Source organism: Natrix helvetica, assembly GCF_964273705.1.
Source record: "Natrix helvetica genome assembly, chromosome: 4".
NCBI classification, from domain to species: Eukaryota; Metazoa; Chordata; class Lepidosauria; order Squamata; family Natricidae; genus Natrix; species Natrix helvetica.
In genome coordinates, this window is record NC_138550.1 from 19321466 (window position 1) to 19335155 (window position 13690).

A 13690-nucleotide genomic window follows, 5' to 3' on the forward strand; every position below is an offset into this window, starting at 1 on the left:
TTAAAGTATGCTCATATATCCATCCTTTTGGCATCAAACCCTGCAGCTCTGTAAGAGATATTGCAGTGGAATAGATAAAATGAATGTTGAATTCAATCAAGCTTTATCGCTGCAACTTTTAATTTTAGCGAGCACATTAAACAACTGTATTATTGGGTAATTGTACTTCTGTTTCAAAAAGTGTTAAATTTCCCACATTAGCAACTATAAAGTTTACTTTTTTAAAATGGTTATGTAGCATTTACATTTTTTACTCAACAGAATTAATGTTTAAAAACAGCAATAGTGATAGTATAATTACTATACAGATAGTCCTCGACTTACCACCACAATTGAGACCAGAATTTCCAAAGCCAGAGAAGGTGGTTATTCAGTGAGTTATGCCTGATTTAGGGCGGAAGATTTCGAATAGCCCTTTTAACTGAAATGCATAACTTTTCAGTGTCTGAATTTTATTCTGTCAGAGATGGAATAGGAAGCCATCTGTACAACCATGTTCCTAAGATCTCATGATAATGACTAGTGGGAATCATCAAAATATTTTATTGTAGTCATCTGGCATAAGGTGTGTATGATGGACCAAAAAAATGCAAAAGACAGTGAGGTACAGCAGATGGGTCTGTTCAGTCTTTTGGGTGATAATGAAAAAATGTAATGACTGATAATAAGTCTTCATTTAAGGTTTGCAGCTAGCAGAAGAATGAATGGGAATTTCCTATAGGGGCCAGTAAATATATCTACAAAAATATTTTTTTCCTTTGTTTTCCCAATAAAAATTACTGAATAGTGTTGCGGAAACATAAAACAGAATGGTTAGAATTATACACTTGAGTTACCACCCCAATGAAAGGGCATGCTGATAGCAGCAGGTAATTCAGTTTTATAGAAGTGATTTTCCAGTGTTTTATTGCAACCTGTATATTGTGAAACCACAAGCAAAACCTTTACCATTTTGTTGTTGTCGTTGATGATGCTTCTTTTGAGGGCAAAGATATTGTGTATTATAGCTTCTCTTAGTAGCTCAAGATGAGCTCAAGGACAGACAAATACTTTCAATTTTAAGAAATAATAAAAAAGAAGGAAGGTTATTTTGAAAGTCAAGTGAAAAACACTAAAAAAATATCCATTGGATGGAATTGGGCAGAGATGCCACCAAAAATGTGAATATACGCTTAATATAAGCACTAACTAAATATTAAAAATGCATGTACAATGGTAACCTATTCGTGCATAAAATTTAATCATAAGAACTTAGTGATACTGAAGAAGGAAGGCTGTGCTATTTTTTTCAGGCTGTGAATTATACTTGGTTTTTGAACAATGTGCTGGGAGTTATAGTTCAAATATTATCTACAACAAAAACGAAACAAGATAATTCTCACTAAAGGATGCTAATTTGGACCAGAATTTCCATCACTAAGCAATACAGTGGTAAAGCCCAACATCATATGGCCACACTGCTTATAGATGGCAGTTCCAGCAATTCCTGGTTACCGTCGTTAAGGAAAACACAGGTTGTTAATTGAGGATCTCCTGTGAGGGCGACTCTGACTTTCTGCCGCCTTCCCTCTTTGACTTTGCTTGTGGGAAACTGGCAGGGGCGGTAGCAAATTATGATGAATGAAAAATGAAATGAAAAAGGATATCTTGATTTTTAGTGTCATAATATCAAAGAGGACTTTATAAACTACTGTACTTTTAAAAGTAATTATCTTAAACTCTGTATCTGTTTCTGTTGAGTCTCCTTTTATTCTGTGACTTGAACAAGTTTTTTAAATCTTTTTTTTCCTTAGTGTTTTGTTTCTTACCTGCGATCCGTCTACCTAATGAAGAACAAAGAAGTATTTGATGTATTAAAGTTACCCATTGCTGAATATGCCCTGTAAGTGCCATTGATCTTTAGTAATTGTAGATGCCGTACAAAAACTATACATCCTTTTTTTTATAGATTTTTTTTGAACTTGGAAATTTTAATCAGTGAGCCAAGCCAACCATTGGCTCACTGATTAAAATTAGCAATGAAAATCAGTTTGTTAAAAATGGAGATTAGTCAAACACAGCTAATGGAAATGAGGAGAAAAAGCAATAAATGAATCCTTAATCATTTTGTGCTGCCTGTTAAAACCCAATAACATGGGTGCCAATTTTTAATTTTTTTAAAGGTGTCTTAGAAGTTCTCATTAGTTAGTCCTCACCATGGGAGAGCTTCTTCTGTTCATGTTTTAAGATTTTAGATTTGGTCCTTTAGTTCTTGGAAAACCCTTCCCTAAAGTTTTAAGAGCGATTGCCATTCAGTGATGATAATCCTGAACTATTTTATTTATTTATTTGCTGTTTATCTTGACATCATTTGCTATCACCTCAAAGTAGCACAGATACACACTACACCATTCATTTATAGCTTTTGTCTTTCCTAATTTGTTCTTATTTTCTAAGATCCCTCTCTGATACCCTGACTTCTTTTGCACCATCCCCCCAAAAGCCTTCTTCCAAAAAATCATAAATTGACACCAGGATCAATAGCAAATTTGCCATGTCTGTCTGTCTTGTGTGTCTACCAGATGTCTCCTTACAAATTGTTCTCCATGTTTTATGATCAGTCATTGGAAGTTAAGACGGCCCTGGAATGATGCTTTAAAGAATATTCTCCCTTCCATCTCACTTGGGGCTCACAACCGTGGGTCTGGTTAATGCTGTGAAAGTCCTTTCTCCATTTTTAATTAACATTTGCCGTTTGTCTGTATTTTAAATTTTAGATTTAGTTTTTATGTTTTTAACATTTTATTTGTGCACTGCCCAGAATCCCTCTGTGAGGGAGATCTTTAAAGAATGATATGGAAACCTTTCTAAGAAAGAAGTCATCCTTCTAAGCCAGACATGCATTTAGTGCATAAAGGTACCTACTGTGTACAGGAAGTAGAGACTAATAAATTTTGCCCTACAAACCAGTATCCCATGGAGCATTTTATTAAAACTTCACAATCATACACTGAGTGCATATGTGTGTTCAGGTTTTTTTCATATTGTGCTTTAGAATATAGCTGAACCTGCTTTTAAGAAGAAAAAAAGACAAAGCTAAATCTTTTTTCATTCTACCCTTACTGAATATTAGATTCAATGGCCATTAAAAAGCACTTCCTTCCTTCCTCTAGACCAGGGGTGTCCAAACTTGGGAACTTTAAGACTTGTGGACTTCAACTCCCAGAATTCCCCAGCCAGGCTGGGGAATTCTGGGAGTTGAAGTCCACAAGTCTTAAAGTTCCCAAGTTTGGACACCCCTGCTCTACACAAACGATTACATAAATAGCCACAAATTGTACCACCTTTTAGAACTGCATTTAATTATTTTGTTGTGGTATGAATTGGATGGAAATCAGTAAGAATATCACAAGTCAAACAAAAGGCAAATTTGGGACCTTGCAGTTCACTTCTCAAACTAATTATTGTAGATCTGTACTTTAATACATTGTCCACAATTTATTTTTGGGAGAGGAAAAATAAAGAGAAGACATGGATGACCAAAGTCAATACATTTTAGCAAATTAAGCCAAGGGGAGATGAGCTTGGAATCGTTTTCATATCTTTTTATTCCTCTGGAGTGGAAGCTCTAGGGATGCCCTGGTCTTTAACCCATCCCTAATTAAGATGTATGTAAATCAAAGGATTTGTACTCTCAGCATCCCTGAGAAACCAATCCTAGAATTAAAACAGCATATGGGCGATGCAAGCATCATACACCTGACAACGATGGAACAATGAAAAGCAAAGGAACATTTCACTCATAATTAAATAGCCAGGCTTATTAATCTTTGGCATAAGAAATGCAGACGGCTGGCAGAATTCCACAGCAGTTTTCTTTGAAGTGATCATAATATAATGTGACCTTGCCTGACATCTATTATGTTGAATATTCTTAACAGAAGGATGGCATAGTGATCAAAGGAACACGCAGAAAGCCCAGTGTTCAATTATCTGATATCTCTAAATAGCATAGGGACAGGTGTCTCCCTCAATGAGCCACTGAAAATCAGTCCAGATTCAAACCTTCAATCTCTCAGGCCTTAATCAAGTGGGCAACAAATCACTCTGCCATTAGCAATATGGCTCAAACTCATTATTACTCCTGCAGAAGTATAATCTGATTTTTTTTTGAGAAAATATAATATTACAGCTGTACTATTACATTATCAAGGTTTTAGTTCTTTCCAATTCTTCTACACAAGCATATATATATATATATATATATATATATATATATATATATATATATATATATATATATATATATATATATATATATATATATATATATATATATATATATATATATATATATATATATATATATATATATATACCCTGAAAAACACTGGCGGTTGTTAGTTTTTGGACTAGAAGGATAATTGATTTGACTCAGCACAGAGGAACTTTTTAATGTTCTCAAATGTCAAACCCATCTGAACAGCAAAAGCCACCTAAGGTTTGACATTCCCAACCTAATGTTGAGGTCTAATGATATTTCTTTTCTTAGACAAGACACATTAGTTATTGGTGTAGTTATTATGTGTGATTGGTGAAGCCCAGATTCCAGACTTTATTCATTATTATGAATATACACCTGTCTGGGCCAGTCTCTCTCTTTCTGTTTCACCTATTTACAAGGCTGTATTTCTGTGGGTAGAATCAGAGGAGGAGATCTCCTCATATGTTATACTTGATTATCCCAGAGAAAGGATAGGAAAAACAGATCGATTGATCTGTCTGTCTGTCTGTCTGTCTACCAGTGGTGGGTTCCGGATCCCGTTGCAACTGGTACGGTGCAATGGGCTGGGCGTCTACCACATGAACGTGCGCAATGCGTGCATGCATACTTACCGCCTCGATGCTCCAGCTGCTCAGCAGAGCGTCACGCAGGCGCTGTACACTCCGTGTGCGTGCACAGAAGCCCCGAAAACAAATACCGGTAAGGAGGGCGGGCCCTCTGGAGCACAGTTCTGGAACACTACCTGATGCTCCAGGCAGGCACCGGTACGCCCATACTGGGGCGTACCGGTTGTAACCCACCACTGCTGTCTACTATGTTTCCCTGAAGATAAGACAAGGGCTTATATTTATTTTTGCTCCAAAAGACACATTTTATTTTCCAGTTAGGTCTTATTTTCGGGGAAGTACAGTACTAAATGCATCCATCTGCCTGGCGATCTTAACTGGGGCTTATTTTTGGGTACAGCTTATATTGTGGGCATCCTGAAAAATCGTGCTGGGGCTTATTTTCCAGTTAGCTTTTATTTTTGTGGAAACACGGTATCTATCTATCTATTGCATTTAGGAACCACCCTTTTCTTCTGTATACTCCTTTCTTCAGAAATCAGGTGGTAGGAGAGAGAGAGACAGAGATACACACACACTCACACACACACACAGACTGTCAGGGGAAGATTTCACCCTGAACTAATGAGGTCTAGGAGTCGACGGCTTTTTCCAAACAGCATATCATCAAGAAGCGAAAAATAAAATAAAACCCGAAAATGTGTTCTAGTGAAAACAAACTTTAATACAAAAATAGGAAAATAGAAATAAAACAAATCTATCTAATTGTTACATTTTGGCAAGAGCAAATGTTGTCCGCCTTCTTGAAGACGAACAAAGATCAAAAGGGAAGAAGTCTCTGGAATGTGTGATGTATATAAACATGTTAAGCATGCGCAATAAATCATTGCTGATAAACACTTATGACCTGCGCAGTAAGTCTTTCAGTTCAGCTAGCAAACAATTTAACACAGTGACACAGACAAACCGAAGTTTAGAAGACTTCCCCAAAAAGAATGATCTCGTGTCAGTTCTTTTGTCTCTTTAACAAGTTGGGAAGACTTTTTCCATTTCTAGTTTTTACTTTGGAGTCTCACCAAATCTTCCTACCAAATTACAGCCGCAATGACAGCAATGAATAATTAAATATGGGAAGAAAATTCATGTTTAATTAATTTAGTTATAATTATCTATACGTTCAGCTCTTCCTTCCATTTGTCCTCATCTCTTTGAAGTGCCACCCGTGCAAATCACTTCAAAACTGTTGCGCATCCCTTTTATAAATGGACTCCTATTTTTCATATTTGAGAATGGTTTGTTTGATTGCACTTAACTTTAATTATATTTCAGCTGTGTCAGCCATTCAGGAAGCAGCATTGCCAAAAAGCTGAGCTAATGATAAATAAAAATTACATATTGAGAAACCATCTATAAAATAACGATAATGGAAAGTTAAGGATTGAAGAAATATATAAAAAGTAGCTTGCAAAAGATTCAGATGTTTAGTTGGCCAGAATTAATTTTGTTTGCCAGATGTATGAAAAATCCTCACTATTAAGATAATGCCCTTAATAATCTTACCGTGTTTTTTTCTTTGGTTTTTAAAGTATAGTATAAATTCAGCAATTATAATTTGTACGCCATCTTTTGTGCCTTAAAGTTATAAGTTATGCGTGTTGCGTCTGGCTTACACAAATGTTAAGAATTGCTTCCAGCTAGTAGAAGTTTACAAAATAACACCATGCAAAACAGATTTTGATGAACTTTTAACGGTTAGCCTTTAATATTAAACCAGAGATCCTGTTCTGATGCTTGATACTTTTCTATTTTGTAGCTCTCTTGGGCTTGCAGTGGCCCCTCGTGTACGATTTCTCCAGAAAGTCCAGAAGAAACTGCATACAACGGAGCCTGAAAAGGAGGGGACAGAGCAGGCTGAGGACACACAGTTTTCTTTAAGTGACGAGGACTTAGAGAAATGCAGGAGAATTTTCTCCAGAGCAGGCATGTTGGAACAAAAAGAGACAGAGGGCCTCTCTGGGGAAAACAGCCCTGTTGAAGAAGCATTGCAGAGTCTGTCTGAGCCAGAAGAGCCTGCAACAGTCCATGAATCAAAGCCCAAAAGCCTAAATTTTTTCGAAGATGATGACGATGATGATGGAGATGATGATGATGATGATGATGCCTCCAAGGACGTGCTGATTGTAAAACGGCGAAATGTATTTGGCTTAGAACCAGAAGAGAAAGCACCATTGGTAAGGATTTTTTTAAATGCTAGGAGCCAGCCTTCTTCTTCTGGAAGAGGGTTATGATTGCCATTGTCTGGCTTTCTGAATTTAGTTTGCTATTGCATTACACCAGGGGTGTCCAAACTTGGGAACTTTAAGACTTGTGGACTTCAACTCCCAGAATTCTGGGAGTTGAAGTCCACAAGTCTTAAAGTTCCCAAGTTTGGACATCCCTGCATTACACAAATGCCAGACTATTAAGCCAGGGGTGTCAAACTCAAGGCCCGCTGACTGGATCCAGCCCACGGGGTGCTTAGATCTGGTCCATGGGGCCGCCCTAGAAACAGTGAAGGACTGGCCCGCAGTGCCTCTGCCAATGAGAACGGGCTCCCGAGCTCCGTTTTCGGCTGCTTCAGCCTCCTGCAACCCTCTGCCAGTGAAAATGGAGCTAGGGAGGGCCGTTTTCGCTGGCAGAGCACTCGGGCCACCGCAGGCACCAACACGAATGACGTCAAGCTGGCTATGCCCACCCCGGTCCCCCAAGGTCAAATACAACCCTGATGTGGCCCTCAATGAAATCAAGTTTGACAACCCTGTAGTAAGCCTATGCCTTGATCTAGCAGAGCTTTTCCATTGCAACCCTAGTAAATACATGTCGGTTGCAAAGTGCCAAATTTTGATGACATAGCAGATGGGATACTGTGATGGTCATGTGAGGATTGGTCACAAGTGACTTTTTTCAGTGCTCTTACTTTGAATGGTCACTAAATTTTGGTTGTAAGCCGAGGACTCTGCCTGTAGGCTCTGTTTTTTTTAAATTGGTTGATATCTAAATTACACAGATTGAGTTACTTGGATTGTGTGTATTAATGCAACCTTTCCCAATTTATCGCTCTGCAGATGTGACCCTATTACTCACACAACGTATCGGGGAATTATGTGGCTTGCTATCAGGGTAATTGGAACCTATCAGATTGGGAAATTTATTAATATTTTCTTTTGTTGCCGACTAACAGTTTAATGCTTGAATTTTGTGAGCTTCCCAATTTTTATTCTACACGAATGTTAGGGCTACATCATATATTTTATTTTTATAAAACTTTAAGAAATATTAGTAACTTGAACATGTATAATTTGATAATTTGGATGTTAAACTCTTATTATTCCTTTGTAATTCTAATTAACATTGGGTTGTGGATTAGTTAAAATAGAATAATTGGCTTTTCCTTTTATTGCCTTACAAAGCAAAAGGAAATGTAGAATTACTCCATTGCAGAATATTATGACAAGGGCCCTGGAAAAAGCCCTGACATTTCTTGGAGAAGTACATTATTTTATTATATGTCAACACTAGTTCAATCAAAAACATCTAATTTTAGACTTAATACACACATTGGCATACTCACACTTTCATCAGCAAATATATTTTCTAATGTTGACAACTCATTTAATAAGTTGCCATGGTGAGAACAAGCTGCTTAATTAATTTTGTGGGTTTTAAAAGCGCAGTGTATTTTAAATAACCTGGGTGAGTTGACCTTGAAAGGAACACTGTTCAAATGCTACCTACCTACAATTTGCTGAAAAGAGTTTTCAGTTTATTTTAAATCCAGACTGTCAAGATAGTAACTCAATTGCTTTTAAACATGCAGCCTATATTCGTATGACTTTTATGTTTGTCACCTAAAGGATGATCAATACTGAGAGTTGTAGAAACGTGTATATCAATGCTTTGATTGTGACTAAGTATGTCACTGAAGAACTAGAGGAAGTTAACAATTTGAAATGGAAGTCCAGTCATAATTATATCAAGGAACATATATCGAATGAAAACATCTATCCACGTACAGTATATTCTTCATGCTTTTTCCTCTTCATGGGTAAATACACTTTCCCTGAGGAGCAGATGACAACTGTGGCTAGGGGAGCCTTTGCACAGGTTCATCTTGCACACTAATTGCATCGTTTCTTCACTGGGAAATCTTACTCACCATTAGTTATGTCTTGACTAAATTGTTGCAATGTGCTTTATGTGGTCCCTGCATTTGAAGACTACCCAAAAGTTACAACTAGATCAGCATGCCGTGATACATACAGTTTTAAACACTTTGCATTTTGCCCATGTTACATCGCGTGTGAGAACTGCACTGGCTTCCCGTTGCTTTCTGGATGCAATCCAAGGTGTTGGTTACTACCTTTAAAGCCCTACATGCCATGAAGCCTGGTTATTTGCTGGACTGCATATCTCTCAGTATATATGCCAGTCCCACTAACTCAGATATGGTGGCTGCGCTCCACCTTCCCTTTAACTGTTGCCACCTGGTGGAAGTTTGGAGATTTGAAGGGCTTCCACCTCTCACCAACAGATCCAGCTCTTCACTAGGCATTGGATTAGAACGGAAGTGAACCAAGCAAATGTAAAAGTAAAGTCAATAAGGGGATTTCTAGGTGAGGTATGGTGCTCACAAAAGTGACTGTGATAACCATGGCAGCGCCCAAGGACTATCTGTTTCCTGGAAACTTTCCAGATAAGGAGAGGGTGGGATATTGCTCACATGTGCTCTGGATAGTTGCTCCTCATGAGGCCACAGTACAGTGGTGGGTTCCGGATCCCATTGCAACCGGTATGCTGCAACGGGGCCCGCCGTCTACCACGCATAGGTACTTCCCACCCACAACGGTCCAGCTGCTCAGTGGAGCGTTGCACAAGCGCCGTACGCTCCGTGCGTGTGCGTGAAAGCCCCGATCGGCTCAAATGTAGGTAAGGAGGGTGGGCGTACGGATGGGCCCTCCGGAGCACCGTACCGGAACAGTACCTGGTGCTCCCAGCAGGCACTGGTACGCCCGTAGCGGGGTGTACCGGTCGTATCCCACCACTGCCATTGTAGGACAACAATTTTCCACAAGTTTAAGAGCCAGGAGATGAAGAGATGAGATGAATGACAAATGCGACAGAGTCTTTTAAAATTTGTTTTGAAATACAGTACAAGCTTTGCTTTCGAAAATTGCCTATTGACCAGGGAAACCAAGCAACACACTTGGAAATTATGGTAATACAAAGAAATGTAGTAATGACCTCTTGGGGAAGGAAAGAAGATAGAGGACTCCAGTTTAAGTGGTCTTTAAAGGAGACTAGACAGCTCATGGAAAATTGGGCTGTCATTGATTACATATCCTAATGGTGGCTTGCTACTTCCAGAATAGCAGGCAGCATACTTTAAATGTCATTTGCTAGAGACCAATAATGAAATATAGGTGTAACCCTCTTGTACTCTTACATACTTGGATCCTGATTTCAAGGGCACAGTTTGGCTATTTGCAAGACTTAAAAGGTTGGGAAGATTTTTCTAAAACAGATTCAAATCTAAGTGGATTTTGGTTGTCATTTTTCTTACTGTTTTTTCAATTGGGAAATGGTTAGTATATCTTGTTTCTGAGATAAATCTAGCCAATACAAAGGTGGCAGAAATACGTTTGAAATTGTTACAATTAAAGAGACAATTTCATGTTCTCTCCAGTTTCACACTGTTTCCCCCCTCCTGCTCCCGGGATCATCATGATCTTTCTGGTAATATTTACTCATTAGCAATTGGCAGTTATTTTTGGTTTTGGAAATCTAGCTGAAAACATTTCTCCAAATTATTGATGTTAGTATCATCCCCGCATTTAAAAAGGAGAGAATATCTTGGATATTTCTCTGATAGGTTGCAGTGATTGACTTTATTTTTCTATAATAAGGGAAATGTGGTGATTTAAATAATCCTTCCAAACCTATCACAATACTGAGTTTGTGAAAGTTACATGGCAAAATCTCAGCAATCTTTTGTATTTCTCTGAAACCTTATTTATTCTTTCTTCTTTTTATATTTTCCTTTTTAAAGAAAATATCAGAACACTAAAAGATTTTGATTTTGCATTTGAGGGGAGTAAAATAAAGCTTAAGTTTCACGTAGGAGGAAGAGATTTAGGTTCATTGGTTCTTCTGATGGTGGTTTTATAATACATATGTGAGATTGTTCATAGACAATTATGCATGCTGTCATTGAAAATGAGATGATAAAAATACAGTGGTCCGGGTGGATACATATGATGCTTATAATTTATTAATTATTATTCAAGGATTGCTAAGGCTGTTCTATTATTCCCCTTATAAAAATTCTACAAGGGTATGGAAATTTTACAGCTGGGGTGATTTATTATTTGAATAGTTGAAAGTATGATTCTGCCGTTTTTCACACCGAACTGAAACACATATTGTTAGTGACTATGTTTCCCCCCCTCCCCCAATTAAAATGCAGTAGCTTATATCTACAGAATTGGAACAGACTGTTAGTACAAATTATATCTTGAGAAATTTAAATGCGAATAAGAGTGTCTTTCTGCCAGTGCCCTCTGCCAGTGAAAATGGAGCTCAGGAGCTCCATTTTCACTGGTAGGGGGTTGCAGGAGGCCATTGCAGCCCCCTGAGCTCCTTTTTTGCTGGCAGAGCACTTAGGCCACCACAGGAGCCCAAGGTCAAACCCACCATGCCCCCCCTGGCCACACCCACCCGGCCCCCAAGGTCAAACAGAACCCTGGCGCGGCTCTCAATAAAATCGAGTTTGCTCTATACAATACTGTTTATTATTCTGTTTTCTTTTTTCATTGTGAGGCTGCCCAGAATAATTCTCTATAACTTGCCAAGTAATTCTGCCAGAATTGGGCAGCCTAGAAATTCAATGAATGAATGAATGAATTCAAAATGCTTGAAGGCAAAGTCATATAGAAATTCAAGACCCATTTCCTCTTGTTCCAGAGTACAGTACATGGAATTACACTGTAGATATAAATTAGATGAATTCTGACTGAATGTTATAAAAATATTCAGTAAGAGCAATAATGGTGGAACCCAGTGGGTTTTCTCTTCATTGGATTTGCCCAAGAGAGATTACTCAGCCATCTGTCTGATATATTTTAATTTTAATTTCAACACTAAGCAATTGGTCTTGATGGCCTAAATGATCCTTCTAATTTTATATTTCATATATATATATATATATATATATATATATATATATATATATATGTATGTATGTATGTATGTATGTATGTATGTATGTATGTATGTATGTATGTATGTATGTATGTATGTATGTATGTATATATATATATATATATTTCATATATATTTGTGTGTGTGTGTGTGTGTTGTGTGTTGTGTTTGTGCTGATAAATAAATAAAGGGAGACTAATATAGATCTATTTCAAACTATTTAGCTCTCATCAGCTAGCCATACCCTTACTGGGAATAGAATCACAAATATAAAAAGGCAACATTAAAAATAAAAATATGGTTTTCTGCCTGGATGGTCCTCTGTGATGAGCCGAATGACAGAAAGGGGGAGTAGTGAGCTCTCTCCTATATTTGGGCATACCAGGGGTTGTAACACAAATACAGATAGATAGATAGATAGATAGATAGATAGATAGATAGATAGATAGATAGATAGATAGATAGATGATAGATAGATAGATAGATGATAGATAGATAGATAGATGATAGATAGATAGATAGATAGATAGATAGATAGATAGATAGATAGATTATAGATAGAGAAAATGCAAGGGAAATTATTAGAAATACTATAAATAATAACAGTAATGCAAAGGCCTCTAGTCTCTAGCCTTTGCATTATGCATTACGTGGGGCAAGATGGAATGTGCCTCACTTAATGGGTGAGCAATATATAGGAGGAATACATAGGAAATGATTTAGGTGAAAACCTAATTGAAATGTTAACTGGAAAAAAGCCCAACAAAGGCAGGGTTAAGATTAGCATAAAACATGAATACCTGATGAAAAACAGTTTCTTGGACAATGACAAGAAAAGGAAAAAAAAGTATAGTTGATGTTGTGTTTTATGGAAGAAATGAATAATTGGCTCATGTGTTGGACATGCAGCCTGATAAAAATAATTTTTAAATGTTACAAAGCAGAAAGAAACCTAATTCAATGCAGCAGCAGCAGCCAGCTTTTAAACTTCCGATAGTAAATCAACAGTAATTGCTGAGAATTTTTGCAGAATGTACATCATTTGACCAACGGTTTTGCCGATTCATTTTTTTTTTTTTAGAGATTTCAGAAAATCTTGTTTCAAGCCCCATATGCTGTTCTGATTCTAAAATAGCTGTTCTGACATTATTGGAAGCATTCCATTGCAGTTCTGACTATTCCAGAATTGTTCTAAGTTCAAAATGGCTTGAATTTATATCAGGGCTATTTATAGGTTGGAAAAATTCAGGAATAATGGGAATATCATTTGACATGTTTTTGGTAAGGTCCGAATAAGCCATTTCAGTTTTTTCCCCAAGAATTTTATTGACTACTAGCTGATAACCCAGGGTAGCCTGGATATGTTCTCAATCCTGTATTAGAGGAAGCCCCCCTTGTGGAGTACTGCAAAGCCATTACCATGCCAACTGCACTGTGCTGTACAGTAGAAGCTATTTTAAGGCACAACAGGCTGTATCTTAACAGAACTTGAATCCCAAATGTACACTATCACTATCAAAAGTACTGTGACTTGACACTATGGATATAATTTAGTCCTTTTCATTTCAGTGGCCCAGGCGTTCCAGAATTATACTGGAACACAGACACAGACACACACACACAC

The 13690-nt window shown here is 37.5% G+C and overlaps 1 protein-coding gene across 1 annotated transcript in view; it reads left to right on the forward strand.

Moving 5' to 3' along the window:
- The window catches only part of DDX10 (DEAD-box helicase 10), a 175379-nt gene that overhangs the window by 49295 nt on the left and 112394 nt on the right, over nucleotides 1-13690 (forward strand). Inside the window, exons 12-13 of the mRNA XM_081952456.1 lie at nucleotides 1794-1882; nucleotides 6644-7061. Coding sequence (XP_081808582.1) covers nucleotides 1794-1882; nucleotides 6644-7061 — 507 coding nt within the window. The remainder of the gene's footprint in view (nucleotides 1-1793; nucleotides 1883-6643; nucleotides 7062-13690) is intronic.